Source organism: Lucilia sericata, unplaced genomic scaffold (assembly GCF_015586225.1).
Source record: "Lucilia sericata isolate MDLA Ls3-8-SP2 unplaced genomic scaffold, ASM1558622v1 Contig000264F_arrow, whole genome shotgun sequence".
Classification (NCBI taxonomy): domain Eukaryota; kingdom Metazoa; phylum Arthropoda; class Insecta; order Diptera; family Calliphoridae; genus Lucilia; species Lucilia sericata.
Window position 1 is genome coordinate 173,545 of NW_023994289.1, and position 19,907 is coordinate 193,451.

General features: G+C 30.9%; 3 protein-coding genes across 3 annotated transcripts; 2 read left to right on the plus strand and 1 right to left on the minus strand.

The window, feature by feature from the left end:
- LOC119602912 lies at window positions 1–464 on the plus strand. Its single transcript, XM_037954715.1, has 2 exons — window positions 1–88; window positions 151–464. Exons 1-2 carry the CDS (start codon window positions 79–81, stop codon window positions 417–419), a joined length of 279 nt encoding a protein of 92 aa, XP_037810643.1. The 5' UTR covers window positions 1–78; the 3' UTR covers window positions 420–464.
- A 168-nt stretch (window positions 465–632) lies between these two features.
- On the minus strand, window positions 633–2,534 carry LOC119602923. Its single transcript, XM_037954730.1, has one exon. It carries the CDS (start codon window positions 2,532–2,534, stop codon window positions 633–635), a length of 1,902 nt encoding a protein of 633 aa, XP_037810658.1.
- A 5,466-nt stretch (window positions 2,535–8,000) lies between these two features.
- Window positions 8,001–18,922, plus strand: LOC119602915 (pro-resilin). The gene is made up of 3 exons (XM_037954719.1): window positions 8,001–8,122; window positions 15,836–15,923; window positions 16,043–18,922. Exons 2-3 carry the CDS (start codon window positions 15,897–15,899, stop codon window positions 18,572–18,574), a joined length of 2,559 nt encoding a protein of 852 aa, XP_037810647.1. The 5' UTR covers window positions 8,001–8,122; window positions 15,836–15,896; the 3' UTR covers window positions 18,575–18,922.
- Window positions 18,923–19,907: the final 985 nt, after the last annotated feature.

Below are 19,907 nucleotides of genomic sequence, written 5' to 3' on the forward strand. Positions count from 1 at the left end.
AAAAAGTTATATTTTCGCTTGCTTTTTGCACAGATCGTTCTTGACTTCCCTCGAAACTAACTAGAAAATAATTTAAAAATGAAATACTGTAAGTTTTAAAATCTTTATTGGTAATATTTCTATTTTGAAACTTTGTGTTGTTGCTTTTAGTAATTTGCTTGGCATTCTTGGTCTCAATGGCTGTTACCACTGTTTTGGCTGTTGCCGGTCAATCTGCTTGCCGTGATCCCTCTGAAGTTGGTCAAACCTATCCTCATCACTGGGATCCCACTAAGTACTGGTATTGTGAAAAATTGAATGAAGTTGCTTTGGAGGTTGACTGTCCTAAGGGTCAGGCTTATATGCATTTGATGAAGGCCTGCATTCCTTGGCCCAACTATATCTGGAAGAAACCCGAAAATCCCCCAACTCTTGCCTAATTTGATGATAATGTTTAATTTAAATAAAATTTGATTAGAAAAGACTTTTTTAAGAAAGTTTATTTTGAAAATATTGGACTTTGCAAATTTGCGATTACTTAATAATATTAATTAAAAGAAGCTTGATTTAAAAAGTTAAACTAAATTATATGTATATAAGCAATTTTTTATAATCATATATTTAAATAGTAATGTGTACATACATATGTCGTTCTAATTATTTTGAAACTCCATAGAAATTAGACTCCTCTGTTCAGGCCTTTGACGAGTTTTAGCTTCTTTCTTTTTCTGCAGTTTTCCATAAACCAACTCCATTCCAAATACTACACAGCTTAAAAGCATGCCACAGGAATATAGATAAAATGTTAATGAACCTAAAGTGAGTTTAACAACTTGACGAGTGTCATAGCCTTCCAAACTTTTACGTTCTTTAAAGTAGCTCATATAACCAAATTGTTTAGCACGACGAAAAATATTCGATTTCCAATGGGCATGCAGGCCCGTTTCTCTAACATACATTACGAATTTTCTTAAATACGGCTTAAAAGGTGAATCCAAACGCATTTGAAATTGAAGCGGAAAATTGCCCACACAAACGTCTGAAAGCCAAAATAGTTTGTTCGATAAAAATTGTTGTTGTTCTTTTAAAACGCTCCAACGATCCTCGCTGGTGGGATAAACATATGAAGTATTCATTTGTAAGCGATTGATGTGAAATTCTTCGGGAGTTGCAAAAACAATTTTACGTAGAGCACGATGACCAAATCTCTGATCATATAGAAATAACTTGCGAGCTTGATCAGTAGCCATGATCGGTTGCTTCATTTTAAGAATTTCCTCTGCCGAAGTTTTTGGTTTGATCGATATTGAAACCGTGAGACCAGAAGTTAAAGATGAGGAATACATTTGTGAAAAACAGAAACCAGTGAAACCAATGACGGCATAACAAAATAGTGTTCGCAAATATTGTCTGAAGTTATCGCGACGTATATTAAATATTTTTGTATCAGGCAGAGGTATATTGCTAAGTAGACACACCAGGTATAGACCAACTGTACCAGGTAGAAAATATTTGTGATATTTTGTGTTTGTTAAGAAATACGGTTGACATCGTACAACTAGTTGACACACAACTTCGCTAACCACTATGACTAGTATAACAAAAACCCAAATTATCCTATGGTAGGGTAATACATGCGATACTTGTAATTGCTGCATTACCGGTAACATCATACATCGGCTGGTGGTTATATACGAATAACTATAATCTATGGGCTTACGCTGCAAAGTCGTATATAAATGTGGACTTATTTCAATACTACCATTCATCAGCATTTCCTGAATACAGGCTATATTCAAGTAGTTGGAATCATTCACATATAAGGGATAAGTTTCTAAGGTGACATTCATTGTCTTCATAAAGGCCTCAAATACAATACCACCAATACCATCCATTCGTATACGTTTAACGTTATCATCATAATACCAAAACATATTGGGCACATCAATTTGTACGGGTACCCTTATTTTATAACCCTCCAAATTCCATATTATCTGAGGAACAAAATATTCTCGTTCAGGTTTGCCGGTAACATTAATAACCTGTACCAAGGGATAAGGTTTCATGCTATACAAATGTCTAGTAATGGTCACCACTAAGACTCGACGATATTGTCGCTGAAATAAATATTCAAACAATAATTGTAATTCTTTTTCGTCTTTAACTTCCTTTAGATATATTATAATACAAATATTCTTTTTTCCTCGTGTAATTTTATTAACTCTAATCAATACGGGATCATAAATATGAGCTGCCATTATTATCATCAATGGGTTATAGGAAAATCCACCTATTTCATGCAGATTTATATAAGATGTTTTCATGTCTGCCACAATAAATGGTTTATTGTAAAAGTAACCTTGTTGATCGCTAAATATCTCCTCTAGTTGTTGATATAACATCTGCTTTCCTGTGGTGTCCTTGTTGTAGAGCACATATAGTGCCTCAAAATTCCAAGTTAAACCGATTGCGTTAAAATTCAATGATTTGTTAATCACTTGTTTTTGTTGTTGCAATAACACTAGCAACGGTATGAGCACAAAATCCGTTAACATTTTGTCTTATTGTTGTTGCTGACTTTGAAGTAGTTTTGTAAATGTTGTCGTAAAGTTCAATATGGATGTTATGAGGAAAAATTTACTTTTTGATGTTTACACACCATTTTTTATAATTACTCTCACAGGAATCTGTGTAAATAAATGTTGCTAAAATACAAATAAAAAGTATGATTTAAAATTTGAACTAATTAAATACTATATACAAGAACATATAATTTTGTAAACGCAACGTTGTCAACATTGCAACAATTCGTTGTGCAATCTAAATTTTATGCACATCTGTTGTCTAAAAGTTAACAAACGTGGTAAGCTCAACAAAAACGTTCATTGTGGAAAAAGGGGATAATTAAGTGCCAAATAAAAAGGGCCTATTATGAAAAAAAAAATAAATATAAAAAAAATATATTTTTTAAAAAAATTAAAATGAAGAAATAGCTGTCTGAACTTCTTTGAACTATATTTGCTAGGACCAATAGGTGAAAAGTTACACTCATTTGAAAAAACCTTGTATCACCAAAATGTCCAACTCCGGCAGTTCTTGAACGATAGAGCGATAGAGAAATTTTGTGTCTGACCTTCTATCTAATAGTACTAACCTTGGTGCAAATTTCATTCAAATCGGAAGACATCGATTCTATAAGATTGTCATTCTGTTTTTAATTTTCACAATTTAATATAGAAACTTTTCTAAGTCAAGGAAACTTACTTACAATCAACAAGTATTTCCTTTTTTGGGGAATTAACAAACCAAAAATGCGTACTTCTTTGAAGTATGTGCTTTAGTGCTTTCATCTACAGTTTGTTTAGATCTTTAGAGAAATTAAAAGAGTTATGATCAGGGAAACCAAAATGTGCAAATGCGATAAAAAAATTCACACGTTTTTCATACCCCAAAATTAAACAAAAATCGGGATTTATATCACTGATGGAATCTGCTTTTTTAGCATTTTATTTGTTTCGAATTTATTTAAAAATTTCGTCTATTTAAATTAATATTTTCCTTTAAAATTCGCATTTCTTTGGTTAATTAAAAGTCCAATAAACCGCAAAAAAATTAAAAAGTTTACTTTTTATACAAGAAATAGCTAATGTTGTAGTACAGTTTTAAATAGTAACAATTATAATGTTCAATATTCATATATATGGATATTAGGGTGGCCCCTTTTCTATGGGGAAAAAAAAAGAAAATACTGCTACTACTAATATAAAATTTAACAGAAACGGTTTTTTTGTTTTTCGAAATTTAAACCCCAAGATAAAATTCCAAAGAATTATAATTTTTTAACTTAACATAAAAACGTTTTTCGCAGACCTTTCATATGAAAGCAAAATGGAGTTTTTTTTGTAAGAAATGTGTACAAAATTATAAAAACCACAAAAAATTACCTCTTTATACTTTGATTTATAAATTGATTTCTTTTTTCATTTTCGGTGGGAACATTAGAAAAATCGCATTTTGGGGCCATCATAATATTCATATACTTACATGCTTACCTATACCAATTCATACATATGTATGTATGTGCTATATACCATGATTTTAATTTGATTTGGTTGCCATAAATATTTTAATATGTCTTAATTAAAAAATATAGATATAATACATATAAATAGTATAGTAATTGTAAATAAAAATTGTAAAAGATAAAGCTACTAAATATGTACAATAGAGTGTCCCGAGGAACAGCCTTTTTAAGAATTTTATTAGTGTGATTTTTGAAAAATATAATATTTCCGATATTTTTGAAATGGGTTCAAAAATTCCGTAATTTTGAGCTGATTACGGCAAAATTAATTTTAAAATTTTTCTAGAATATTTTTGGTTCACAATATGGGTTGGAGAGGCATATTATTTTCGCTTTTTAACGAAATGGGTGTCAAAATTGTCGTAATTTTTAGCACATACAGAAATATATTTAAAAAATAGTTTGGGAATTTTTTTGAAATTTATATGCCCCTTATAATACAATAAAAGTCGTTTGCGGACCAGAAATACACTAACAATAATTTTATTTATTTTTCCCGCGATAAGCTCAAAATTACGAAATTTTTGACACTGAATTCGAAGAGATTTTAGAAATTTTTTCTGAGCATATTGTACTGAGATCAAAATTTTCAATCGCTGGTAAGGAACTGAGGATCCTTTCAAAAAAGTTATTTTTTTAATTTTCTCATATTAAGTACATTGCAACGCATCGTTCTAGAGGTATTCCTCCTAAAAAGTGGTCCACGGGACACCCTAATGTACAATATCAATCAATATTAAAAATATTTTTTTACAAATCAATTAATTTAATTTAATTAGTTCTCGCAATGATGACGGCGATGACGGTTTGATATTTTTAAATAATGAAGAACAAATAAATTTAAAATCAAAGCAGCAAATACATAAGTTTAAATAAATTAAATTGCCACAATGTAATCAATATTAATTCAGTTACAGTTTATTGGGTCAATTAATAAATTTCTATTAAATTTTAATAAAGTAACAAAATATAGGAAATAAATTAAAAAAAAAATTAGATGTAATTATGAATTTTAGTTAGAACAAGTAAGAGTGTTATAATCAAATCATGTGCTGTAAATAAAAGTTAATTTTGGAAGGTTATCCTATATTTGGAAAGTAAATAATAATGTGTTGGGAGTTTAATGGGGTCTTGAGTATGGAGGTGTTTGTTGCAGTGAACAATATCTTCCAAAAAGTAATTTTTGTTGAATTTTAACTTAATGTCATGTACTGATATTGTGCAAATGAAAGTTAGGGACCATACATGAGATCTAATAAGAACTGATCCGGGTAAAGCCCCCTTTACACGAGTACACAAGTAATATGTCAAAATTTTGTGTAGAATAGTACAGATGACATCATCTAAACGCAATACGTAATAAAACAATCACACATTGAGAGAAAATACGGATGTAAAATTTGAAAGTCGTTTTTTTTTTTTTGTATCATTTTTTGAAGTGATTCAAAGAACAAGCATGTCGCATTAGATCAGTGATGTGAAACAGCTGTTTCCATCTTACTTTGTTATCGTTTTACACCAATCGTGTAAATATAAAAAATATAAATCATTCGAACTTTTATTCTTTTTTTTTTCTTTGTCATACGGATGGAATTTCATTTCACTTTTTTATTAGACTTTACGTACGTAAAGGGTCCTTAAGGAGATTTTGCTTTCTTTAAAACTAGTTTGTGGTTAATTTTGTCGCTTTACTTGTATTTTAAGCCAGTTATGAGCCTTAAAGTCGTTTTCAAAAGGGGACTTTTTATGAGGGGTAGTGTCAATTCAGATCCGATCCTCATGAAATTTAATACAGATATTTTGGTTATTACAAAACTTATTTCTGTCGAATTTTATAATGTTATTTTTAAGTGTTAAAGTCATTTTCTGTAGGAGGCCTTATATGTATATGGGGGATAGCGTCAATTATGGACCGGTTCTAATAAAATTTGGTAGATATATACTTATGTAATTTTATAGCTATAATGTTATTTTTAAACCGGTAATGAGGTTTAAAATGATTTTCTTGAGCGGACCTTATATGGGGAGTACGCTCATTTATGAACTGATCCTCATAAAATTTGATTGAAAATTTGTATATATATAAGCCAGTAATGAGCGTTAAAACATATGATATATGTATGTATTAAATATTCTTGATGACTTTCTTATATACCCAGCAAAAACTAGGTAATGGCTTTCAATTGTAATTACTTACCTAACAACATACTTTTTAATGACTACTTCATATCGTCTGGATTACATAGAAGTAGTATAATAAGTTCTTACTAATAATGTGTTATATAAATACTTTCTAATTCATTAGTCATCTTGCCAGTGAAGATACAGAAGCTGTATATGTGTTTTTCATGCGATTTACAATGACTACTTTTTCCAATTACCTGTAATCGTTTGTGGTAAGTAAATGCCTCCAATGACATCACTGTGTTAAAATAATGACATAAAATGCTATTGTGTAAGTAAATTTTAGCATTTTAACCCCTTACATGGTAATGAAAGTTTTTACTAGGTATGTATGTCAATACTGATGACTACCAAATGACTTGTTAGGATATTACTATTACTAAAACTTTTTCAACAAGAAAATAATCATCATCTGGTTTAAGATTATTTTAAAACGTATTATTAAAAATAGATGTCATCACATTTTTCGTGAACCAGTTTCTTGAAAAAAAAAAATATTTTCGGAATATGGAAGAAATAGCTATCTAAACAGTCTTGAATAAGTTTTGTTACGTATAAGTTAAAACTTTGACCCACTGTTACTCAGAATGTTATTGACCGATCTTGTTGACAAATTGTGTCTAATATACTGTTCAATAGGACTCACATAACGATCGGAAGACACCGGTTTCAAAAGTTGGGTCACTTGGCATGAAATCCCCATATATATTTTAAAGCTTTGAATTTCTTAATTTGTAGATTCTTTATCCGACTTGAGTTTTTGTCCTCAATATTTTAATATTTTATACGCTCTGAATGATTAGGGTTCTATTATTCAGGTTCAAAGGCGTTATCAAGTTAAAACAAATTTTTAATTGGAATTTTCACAAATTTTTTTCTTTTGGTAAATTTACTTTCAAATAAAAAGAGATATCGACTATTTCAATCAAATAAAAATTGGCAATGTTGTGATTTTTTTAAAAAGTGTTGGTCAGAAATGCACTAAAAGTTCCAAAAAATTGTTAAAAAAAAATCTAGAACCAACTTACAACATAATAGTTACTTTTTACCAACATAATAGTTACTTTTTAAATAGAAGGAGAGTTTGTACTTTTAATGCTGTTTGAAAAATAATATTTGAAGAAATAACTCTTCAGCGCATGCGCAGGTCTCAAGCATCAAATTATGAGTAAACATAAATCGATATCATTATGAGAAACCACAACGCATGAATGAATGAATAATGAATCGGCTAAATCGACGAATGATTTTCGGTTTGTTTACATTGCCATTATTTTTACACACGAAACTCTATTTGTAATCGTTTGTACCTATGTTGTTATTGTACTTATTACATAAAACAACAACATCGAATAGATGAAGAAAAAAAACAAACACCAGCAACATTAACAAAAACTAAATTGTAATAGATTTTTGCTGCTTCAAACATTATCATCTTCAGTCGTTGAAGATGAGCTTGAAATACGAAACATTAAACAAAACAAAAACAAAGTTAAGAAAAAGATACACAAAACAAAATTTAAAGAAATATAGTTTGCGATGTTTTTCTATTTTACTCTTAACTATCATTAAAGTTTTTTTTTTTTTTTTTTTTGTTATTTCTTTATTTTTCAAAATTTGTAACTGACGTTGTTGTTTCGTTTTAAATTTGAATTGCATTTTTTTCCATTATAGTTTTTTATTGTTGTTTTTGCCTTTATGTGAAAAAATCGTTACATTTTGGTATAAAAACCAAAGTAGAGGCTCAATGGAAATCATAGTTTACATTCAACTATCGGAATAAACACATAAAAAAACCAACACAGTTTGGAATAAATACATAAAGTATTGAGGATTCCTATTTCTTCCTAAATAATAAAAGTGAATAAGAATTGGGTTAGTGTTATAAAATTAATTTTCTATATAAAGTGTACTAAAAAAAGAAAAAAATATACTCTAGTGTAAAAAATTAATTTTAAATAATAATTTCCTGAAGAGAGAAAAAATCAATAAATGGAACTGGTGTTACTGAATACACATCCCTTTGATTGATAAACTATAATCCAAAAAAATATATACTATATAAAAAGTTTCAAATCATAAATAGGAACAGTTAAATGTTGTAATTTTAATAATCATTTTGAATAATTTTATATAAATTTTAACAACTAATGGCAATATTTAGTGAAACTTCAATTTATTACTAATTCGCATGTTCGAAGAAACTGGATACTAAATGAAATCTATATTTCCAAAATATGGTACAAGTTTTGATATGCTTACTTTTGAAGATTTTGAAAGAATTTGGCAAATTTATGCAAAATTGATCACAACTAAAAAATTCTATATAAAAAAAAGGAATTTAAAAAGTAGTAATATTATTCAAATATGTGAATATATATAAAATATGTCATATCTGTAAAATATGTGAATTTATCAAAAATTAAAAATTTGACAAAAAAAAAAACATATATTCCGATAATTTATTTAAAAATCTTTCTATTAATTTATTACATTTTGCTATAAACCAAATGAAAATGTTTGAAAATTCTGTAAAATTATTAAAAAATAAAGAATTTATCCATAATTTCCAATTAATGAATAGGTTCCCAGCAAAAATAAAACGAAGTACTTCCAAAAGAATAACATTTATCACCACTTCAAAAGTAGCATTAATTGAATTTTTTTTTCCTTCTGAGGAAGTAATATTTAAAGACTTCCGAAGAAGCGAAAATAATCATATTTTTTCAATGTTGAAGATATATTTTTTGTTCTTATATTTTTATGAGATAAAAAATTTTATATTTGGACTTTTGTATTATATGTGTCTGTATATTACCCTAATTATTGTTAATATTATTTAAGTTAAATTAGTTGTATTCTATAATACTACAATTTCACTTCCGAATAACTTCCAAAAAAAGAGCATTGAAATTACTTCTTTAGAATGACTTCAGAAGTAGTGAATTTAGAATCAAATAAAAAGGGCATCCCTCCTATGACAAGCCTGTGTTAAAATCATCACTTCTTCAGGTCTTTTCCAGTACTTCCATGGAGTAAATTCTACTTCTTTTTCGCTACTTTGGAAGTTCTTAGGAATTACGTCTAGGAAAGAGAGTTTCTTAAGTGGGTAGTGTTCACTAAATGTATTATCGTCCTAAGAATTTGCCAAGTAGAGTTCGTGAGGAATATTATATCCGCAATAACATCCGAAAATGGCAAAGAAAGTGCTACAGAGTTTCACTGTCCTCTCCACATGCTCTACATTCGTCTGAATCCGCACATTCAATTTTGTATATCTATATCCGTAATCCTCTTAGAATATGTACCATCATAATAAATTCTTACTTGTTTATTTTGAGGAGACATCTTGTCTGCTCTCGTTAGGGTCATCCCATGGGATTTTTATGATTCCACACTTCGTTTCATTATTCCAAGGGGCCTTACGAGATTGTCAGCTCTAAAAAATCTCTGTACAAAACATTTTCTATATCCCGATAATTTATCTAAATATTTTCTATAAATAAATAAATTATCCAGAAACTTCCTAGAAAATTTATACAAAAAATTAGTCGAACAAATTATTTTTTAAAACTCCCAACAAAAACAACTTATACTTACTCAACAACTTACTTTTCAATGACTTTTACATACCGTCAGCATTACTTAGAAGGAGTCTAGAAATGACTTACAAATAATATATTATGTAGTACTTAGTTTTTAGCTTTGACATATATATTGTTTTCGCACTTTGTTTTTAACACAAACGTATCCTCGTAGGTAATTTTTAATTTCTCAGAAACAAAACTACTTATCCCGTAGTAAGTACTTACCTAACTCCCTATTTGTAATCAAGCCTCCAATATCATCTCCGCGTTAAAATAATGACTTACTTTTCAATGTAAGTTTTTGCTGGGCTGTTCTAAATTGAAATTTTTTTAAAAAATTTCTTCAAATAAAAGTAATACGACTTTTTTTATTTCCATATTCAGAATCAGCAAATCAAATAACACTGGGATTAGTGAAATTTATTTAGAAAAATGTTTCATCGTTGACCTGTGTAATAAGAGATTTCGACAGAAATATTTTTTTAATAAAAAATGTATTAAAAATTGTCCTATATGTACATCTTGTTTTAGGCTATATACATACATATCTAGCATATCCAGGGACTCTATTCAATAGTTGTTATCTCGCATTTTCATGAAAATAAGTTTTTAATGGCAAAATATTCCGCAAACAATTTCACATCTTTGATATAAATTTCAAACACAAAGATGTATTTTTGGCAATTTTATGGCATTTTGAAATTTATCTATATTAAAAAAAAAGAAAAATTTGTGAATGCAAAACTTTTTATATTTTTCAAAAATTGTTTTAAACTCTATTAGTTAGGATTACTTTCTGTTGCAAAACAGAAACAAGTTTTCTTATTAATTTGGACATGCCTAATGGTTTTCGAGATACTAATCATGATGATGCTAATTAGTTTAATTTTATTGTTGTGTTCAACGTATATAATGTATTATATATAATATTTAGCTGTATATCAATAGCAACTAAATCGAAATAAATTTAAAAAAAAATCTAACTCATAACCTTAACAAATCTGCTCCATATTAAAAAGTATTATGAATTTCACTAATAAATAGTGTAAATTTCAATCAATATATTGCCAAACGGGAAACATTGACCGAAGATCTCATGACATTGATTAATATCCCTGAGCTAAATAATTTTTCAAAATTTATCCATAGTAATATAGTTGGGATTGTAAGTAATATTTAAAAATGGCTGTATTTTATTTTAATAAATTAAATAAATTTGTTACCCCATATAATCGCAAACAAAAATACTAAAACACAAAAACTTACATCACGCTTACATCAAACTATAAAGCCATAATTTTGGTGTAAACGTTTATACTGGGCATGCTAGTGGTGCTGATGATGATGCACAGCATCAGCATAGCCAATATGATTAACTCATGCATATTACATGACTCAAAAAACATGCTACTTGAAAAAAAAAAAAAAAAAACATTGAAAAATAAAACCACCAGACAATTCAATCAGTTTTAGTCTTTTTCTACAATTTATAACAAGTGTATTTTTCCATCAATGTATCAATTCGTTCGTATGAACAAACGTACAAATCATATTAAATCATATCATATCATTTTACATCACAAGTCATCCATAGGTTATGGTCTATGTTCAAAGTAACATTGAAACAAAATTATTAAAAATGTTGAAATATACACTTTTATAGCTCAAAACAAATATGAGTATCATTGTACAAAATATAATTAAATTCCGCAAAAAAAAGAAGACAAATATTCAGATGCAATGGAAAATAAGTTTAAAAAAAAGAATTGAGATAAAAAATATGAAATAAAATAAAAAAAAAAAAATTGAATAACTTGCTATAAATTGCAATTTTCCATAAGGAAATTTGTAACTAACACATTTGTATTTACATCCATACATACTATGGAAATACAGCTACAAATACTATTGCTAATGCAGATAAAGAAAATCTCTTTCATATAATATGTAAAAATTTCAATTGACTTTAAGTTTACCATAGAAAAGTATTCTTATCTGAATACTTTACACACACACACACATACATACATTTATGCAGTTTTGCAACTAACATTTACTACAATATCCTTGCATACTTAAAAATGTATAAATGTTTGTGTATGTGGTTGTAAAAGTACTGCCTAAAGTTATCTGTATATAGTATACCCAGCAAAAAAAGAACTTCCAAAGAAGCGAAAAAGAAGCAGAATTTACTACATGGAAGTACTGAAAAAGACCTGAAGAAGTGATGATTTTAACACAGGCTTGTCATAGGATGGATGTCTTTTTTATTTGATTCCAAATTTACTACTTCCGAACTCATTCTCAAGAAGTTATTTTAATGATATTTTTTTGGAAGTTATTCGGAAGTGAAATTTTAGTATTATAGAATACAACTAATTTGATAATATTAACATTAATTAGGGTAATGGACACATTTAATACAAAAACCCGAATATATCATTTTTTATCTCATAAAAATGTAAGAACAAAAAATATATCTTCAACATTGAAAAAATATAATTATTTTCCCTTCTTCGGAAGTCTTTAAACATCACTTCCTCAAAAGATAAAAAAATTCAATTAATGCTACTTTTGAACTAGTGATAAATGTTATTCTTTTGGAAGTACTTCGTTTTCTTTTTGCTGGGATAGGTGTAGAAGCCTAAGATGTTTCTCATGAATTTTTAAAACGTAAAAGAGGCTTAAATTTTTAGACTCCTCCTACAAAGGAAAGAAATACATATATATGTTTTATAAAAATTTGTTCAGTGTAACTACAATTTTTGCTAAAATCTGCTATTATATTTTTAAAACTTATATAATATAAGCAATTTGAAAAATTAAAACTAGTTTGAGTGAGAAAATATAGTCATAAATGAAAAAAGCCTTTCAGACCACAGTTTCAAACTTTCAACAATTTTATTAAGCAAATTTTAAAATTTTAAGAAAATCTCCATGTGACATATGGACAATAAAGAAGGGGATAAAATAGTAATAAAATTAGGTCGATATCTCTAACAGATTAGCGGTACATGAGATTTCAGTTTTAAGGATTTCGGAGAAAACAATTTTTTGGTAATATTTTTGAAAATAAGCCTTAATTTCTTATTGTTACACATTTCATAAAAAACTTTCTCAGTATATAAAATTCCAGATAATAGGAAACATACACCTGAAGTTTTAGTAAAATCGAATAATTTTAACCCATTAAATGTGAAGGTCAAACTCAACCTATGTAATATTGAAGAAATTTTCTTCAAACTTTAGTAAAGTATTATCTAGTTTTCAATCGATTTAAATGAAACTTAGGAAAAATATATATATGAAGACCTGTTTTTATGATGACATCGAAAAAATCGAAATTAACCTTTAAACGTTAATATATTTTTATCTATATAAATCGTAATCGATAAAGTCAGGAACTACGGCAACTGGTAGAACAAAATTTCAAATATATGTTTCAGGGATCGTGAGAAGTGTTCCGGTAAAGTTTTAATTTTGTCCGACAGATGGCGTCGAAGTTTTTATTTTCAGTCAATTACACATAAACCACTAAAACGATTATTTTACAATCCACATTTCCAATCAAAGGCCTGCAACGCGGACCGGGCACTACTAGTAATTATATAAAATGTCCGTAATATATGAACTAAATATTCAGTGACATTTTGCGAGAAAATTGTCGGTGATAGAGAAAAACAGATATCAGATACGAGTTCAAAATCTAAAAATACATTAAAATCAGTCGAATTGGTTTCGAAAGTTTTTACAAACCTTCATTTCGTTGGCCAGTATAATTTTTATATAATTTCACAAAATAGTTGTTTTAAAGAATTTTATTCAAAAATAATATTTTAGTTGCTTTTAAAGCTATAGGGTTGCCACAGTTTTAAAAATTTAACTAAAAAAGTCTGTTAAAACTCTCGTGGACCTTCCTTTACGTGTTGACAAAATGTTGTTAAAATCGGGAAATTTAAAATGAAATTAATTCTAAGCCGATCTACGAGATAAGCAAGAAAAATAAAATATTCCAAAATATCCTCAATACAGTACTATTATTGGTACCATATAGGGTGATCGATTATTCGACATTTTCCAAAAACCGGTTTTCGAATAGTTCGAATAGTTAACATTTCAAAAAATCCGGTTGATATTTTTCAAATTCAGAAAAAACCGGTTAACCGGTTTTTCATAATAAATAAAAATGTATATGTTAATTTGAAGAAATTAATGTTTATGTTTAAATTTGATTAATAAAACATGGCCCGAAATGATTTTTAACAGTTTAACAGATTATAACTTTAGATCTAGTCGTCTGATTTACATTATTTCTTTAATATAAAAAAAAATTAGGAAAAAAGTGGACACTTCTTTTAAACATAAGGTACTATGTAATCCTAGCTTATTCTAAAGCACTTTTAGGAAATTTTCATAGGCATTCCAACACTTCCATAATATTTCAGCGGTAAATTAATTATTGTAATTGGAATATAATCTTAAGATTAATAAAATTTTATCAAACAGTTATCAATTTTACAAATAAAATTTTTTAATTAATTAGGAAAATCAAAAAAGTTTAACCAATGGTGCTTTAGAAAAATATATCCTAGTTCTTGGACTCGAATATTTTTAAAATTTAAACGGGCTGTATTATTTACTTCAAAATTCCATTTAAATAATCTTTGAATACAAAGCAAATAAAAGTATTCGAAACCGGTTTTTAAAAAGTGAAAAAACCGGGTTATTCGATATTCGAAAAATCAACATTTAGAAAAAACCGACACTGGTAAAGCGGAAAAAACCGGTTGAAAAACCTAGTACCATAACGCCATGAAAGGTTGACCTATTGATATAAAAATTTATATAAAATATTCTCTCTTAGATATACTGCCACTGAAACTGATTTTCGAATTGATTATATAATATTCGACTCAGACAAAAACAACGCTCTTGGTAATAAAATGTTTAAGTAATTTTTTAATGATTTTAAAGATAATCTCATTAGCAAACATATTAGCAAATAAAGTCAGTAGGTTTCCACACTTAAGCACGATATTAACAGTAAATTAAAAAAAAAACACTTTTTTGTTATTAAATTACACTTTTTTACAATTTGTTGTTTTATGTTGGAAAATGTGTAGAAGAAAAACATGAATAAACTACTAATTACTCTTGAATTCTTCTGAATGGGAAGTTTTAAATCATTTAAACGTCAATTAAAAACGCATAACATTTTATTTACTTACAATTGGATTTGTGTTTTTTTTTATAAACTCATTTACATTATCTTGTTTTCCCAAGATACGCAATATGTCATTCGCAAAACAATGTTCGATGAATCGCCGCTAGATTCGCAGAAAATCTTTTCAAGATGACCTCGCTTTATGCTTAAACATAATCTTGTAATAATCTTTTCTGCTGTTGGTTTTTTCTTCTTCTTTTTTTGCGTCTACACGTATATAATACGTGTTACAGATGGAAAATCTATTTTGGTTTAAAACGTACTTGTAAATGAAACTTTAAAATTGATGATTTGTTAAGATTGAATAGTAAACGTAGCGTAAAACTATAATAAATTAAGTAAAATTTGCTGTGTTTTGTTTTTGCACATTTGCAAACATTCAATAAAAAAAATTTAAATACACCGGGAGAAAGACAGAATTGTGTGTTCAAATGAATTTAACAGTTTGTTCTTATACTTAATTTTTAAATAGTGTATAAATATTCTGAAAAATTTAGAAATGTTTTCAGCATTTTTACTTTTAACATACTACACAACAATTTTCTTTCTCTAAGTGTAGCACTTGGTTTTTAGTTTTTCTCTTGCAATATCGTCTTATTTGCGTACATGCCACATTTTGTTGTTAAAATTACCTTTTAGTTTTTTCTTAGTTTTTATACTTCATTTAAATTAATAATTAATTTTTACTTTAAGTACATAACACGAAAATTATAAATTTCAACACTTTATGGGTTTTTTACTAATAAGTTTTTTTTTACATTTCTTATCTAATTGCAGTTCAGAGTAGAAGAAATTGTGGCTCTAATTTTGGTTGTAGTCTAATCTAATTGAAATCATTATGAAATTGTTTACCACCACAGCTACGGTAAGTATTGTGAATCTTGGTTGTGCATTGTTTTACCGAAGAAAATACACAATCATGTAATTTTGGGGGTTTTAACGGTTTATTTTTCTACTATTTCGTTATCTTTGTCTTAATTGCAGCTTTTATGCGTTGCTTTATTTTCATTAAGTGGGGAGGCCGCAAAACGTGAGGCACCCATAAGCAATAGTTACTTACCTCCTTCTTCAGGTCAAAAGGGCAATGGTGGCGGTTATCCTTCAAATACAAATTCATATCTGCCTCCCGCTTCGGGTCCCGCTGCTAATAGTTATGCCCCTAGTGCTCCATCGGGAGGTCCTTATGCAAGTGCACCAGCCGCTCCTTCAAAATCTTATGGTCCTCCTCCTAGAAGTCCTTCATCTAGTTATGGCCCACCACCTCCCAGTCGACCCAGTTCAAATTATGGGCCACCGAAAAAGAATGGTTCACGTCGCCCAGGTGGTCGTCCATCTTCCAGCTATGGTCCACCAAAAAAACCTTCTTCTAGTTATGGACCACCTTCCCGCCCATCGTCAAGTTATGGTCCCCCAAAATCATCTCAACCATCTTCTTCATATGGAGCACCTTCGAAAACACCATCTTCATCTTATGGTGCTCCTTCGAGACCTTCCTCCAGCTATGGTGCTCCTCAAAAAGCTCCATCATCTAGTTACGGAGCTCCTGCCAAGGCCCCTGCTTCTAGCTATGGTGCACCTTCAGCTCCTTCTAATGGATATGGTGCTCCCGCAAAGGCTCCCTCTTCTAGCTATGGTGCACCTTCTAATGGCTACAGTGCTCCTGCGAAGACTCCCTCCTCAAGTTACGGTGCTCCTTCTAACAGTTATGGTGCTCCTGCCAAGGCTCCCTCTTCTACATACGGTGCTCCTTCCAGCAGCTACGGTGCACCTGCTAAGGCTCCTTCTTCAAGTTACGGTGCCCCATCTGCACCTTCAAGCAGCTACGGTGCTCCTGCTAAAGCTCCCGCTTCAAGCTATGGTGCCCCTGCTAAAGCTCCATCTTCAAGTTACGGCGCTCCTTCTAGTAGTTATGGTGCTCCTGCTAAAACCCCCTCCTCTAGTTATGGTGCTCCAGCCCAAACCCCATCTAGCAGCTATGGTGCTCCCTCAAAGGCTCCTTCATCAAGCTATGGCGCTCCAGCTCAAACTCCGTCATCTAGTTATGGTGCACCTTCCCAAGGATCTTCTAACGGTTTTCAACCTATTCATCCACCATCTACAAGCTATGGAACACCAGCTAAAGCTCCAGCATCTAGTTATGGAGCTCCAGCCGCCTCAGCTCCTTCATCTAGCTATGGAGCTCCCTCATCTAGCTACGGTACTCCTGCCGCTCAAGCTCCTTCATCAAGTTATGGCGCCCCCGCTGCTGAAGCACCTTCATCTAGTTATGGCGCTCCAGCCGCTGAAGCTCCTTCATCTAGTTATGGTGTACCTTCCGTTCCGTCATCTAGTTATGGTGCTCCAGCTGCACAAGCACCATCTTCTAGCTATGGAGCTCCTGCTGCACAAGCGCCATCATCTAGTTATGGTGCTCCTGCCGCTCAAGCTCCATCATCTAGTTATGGTGCCCCTGCTGCCCAAGCCCCATCATCAAGTTATGGTGCCCCCGCCGCTCAAGCTCCATCATCCAGTTACGGTGCCCCCGCTGCTGAAGCTCCTTCATCTAGTTATGGTGCCCCCGCCTCTCAAGCTCCTTCATCAAGTTACGGTGCTCCTCCTTCATCTAGTTACGGCGCTCCAGCTCAAGCTCCATCATCTAGTTATGGTGCCCCTGAAGCGCAAGCTCCATCATCAAGTTACGGTGCTCCAGCTGCCAGTAGTTATGATGCTCCTGCATCTCAAGCTCCATCTTCTAGTTACGGTGCCCCCTCTCCCTCATCCAGTTACGGAGCTCCTGCACAAACTCCATCATCCAGTTATGGTGCTCCTGCTGCCCAAGCCCCATCATCCAGTTACGGAGCCCCTGCCGCTGAAGCTCCTTCTTCTAGTTACGGTGCCCCAGCAGCTCAAGCTCCTTCATCTAGTTACGGTGCCCCAGCTGCTCAAGCTCCATCTAGTTATTATAGTCCTGCTGCTGAAGCTCCATCATCTAGTTACGGTGCCCCTGCACAAGCACCATCATCTAGTTATGGTGCACCTGCACAAGCTCCATCGTCTAGTTATGACACCCCTGTTCAGGGTCCCTCTCCCAGCTACGATGCTCCAGCACCGTCTTCGAGCTACGGAGCTCCATCCTCCAGCTACGGTGTTCCATCCCAACAATCTGGCTCTTCCAACGGCTACTCATCAGGTGCTTCGTCTAGTTACGAAGTCTCAGCTGAACAGCCCTCATCAAGTTATGGTGCCCCAGCCGGACCTATATCCAGTTACAATGCACCATCAGCACCTAGCTCATCCTATGGAGCGCCTTCACAACAAAGCAGTTCATCTAATGGGTACAGCGCATCATCTTCCAGTTATGCTGCTCCATCTTCATCATACAGTGCTCCATCAGTGCCTTCATCATCCTACGGTGCCCCATCAAATGGTAACGGTAATGGAAATGGCGGCAGCGATGGTTATTCATACTCTGGCCCTAGTAAAGTACCTGACACCTTACCCCAAGGATATTCCACCGAAGGTGGTTACTCTTATTAGAAATAGTAACAGTAAATCAGGACTACATATCCAATGTTTGTACCTGATTTAGCAACGTGCCTTAATATCATTCTGCTCATTATTCTATAGCGACATATTTCACTTACATGAACATGAATTTCGAAAATCATTCACTTAAAAAATATAAGGGATTGTTTTGAAATTTGCACAATTGCAAAAGATGAAGCAATCTCTTAGATCTACTTAATGTTTATTCCACTTTAAACTGAATGTAAATTATTTTATTCTTTTTTAATTCGATTAATTAAATTTAAGTATTATATAAAAAATTACACAAAAAAAAACTAATAATTTTTATATAAAAAAATAAAAATGAATTTATAAAACAACAATACCAATGTTTTAATTGTTTACGTATTTTAGGGTTTTGTTCTCAATTACTATAATATCCAATATATAAGACACTTAACTCAATTTTTTTAGAAATTTTGATACATAAGGAATGACATAACTTTTTTTACTGTTGAAGTAGAAGTTAACAACAGCAAAATACACTTTCATTTGACTTTATTTGCAATTACAAAAAGATCAAAAAAAAAACATTTAAAAATTAGACATTTTCTTTAAATATTTATATGGATTTTGTATATGGATTTTGACATTCCGTTTCTAACACACCGAAACATGGTTCATAGACCTTATTAAACTCTAACACGATCTAGCCATATCCATCCGTCTGTCTGTTGAAAGCATGATAGAGTCCGAACAGAAAGAGCTAGAAAAAATTTCAACAAATATTTTAATAGGTAAGGTTTATTTGACTTAAAAATGGGCAATATATCTATATCTACGTTTTCGCATAGCCCCCATACAAGTGGCCCCCCGAAAAACAGTTCTAACAGTCATAACTGTTGTAAATGTACTATTATAGCGATGATAATAGATAAGTTATGAGTATATGAGTTAAAATCTCTCCACAAATTTTTATGAAGATCGATCCACAATTGACCCTATCCCCCATATAAGGTCCCCTTCAGAAAAATACTTTAACGCTCATTACTGGCTTAGAAATACGATTATAGCAATGAAATTCAACATAAGTAGGTATATTACAAGTCAAAATATCTCTATTAAATCCTCAATATAAGTTCTACTTCAGAAAATGACTCCAACGCTCATTACTTACTTACAGATAAGAGTATACCGATGAAATTCGACATAAGTAATTCTCTTACAAAATCCTTATCCAAATTTTATGAGAATCGGTCCATAACTGACCCTAGCCCCTTATAAGGTCCCCTTCAGAAAATGTCTTTAACGCTAATTACTGGCTTAAATTTAGTTTCTTATAAGCCAAAATCTCTCTACCAAA

Bases quoted from the DNA above. Each gene is read 5' to 3' on its own strand.
- LOC119602923 (XM_037954730.1), bottom strand. From the start codon at position 2,534: ATGTTAACGGATTTTGTGCTCATACCGTTGCTAGTGTTATTGCAACAA.
- LOC119602915 (XM_037954719.1), top strand. From the start codon at position 15,897: ATGAAATTGTTTACCACCACAGCTACG. The intron at 15,924-16,042 runs GTAAGTATTGTG...TCTTAATTGCAG, and splicing joins TGTTTACCACCACAGCTACG to CTTTTATGCGTTGCTTTATT.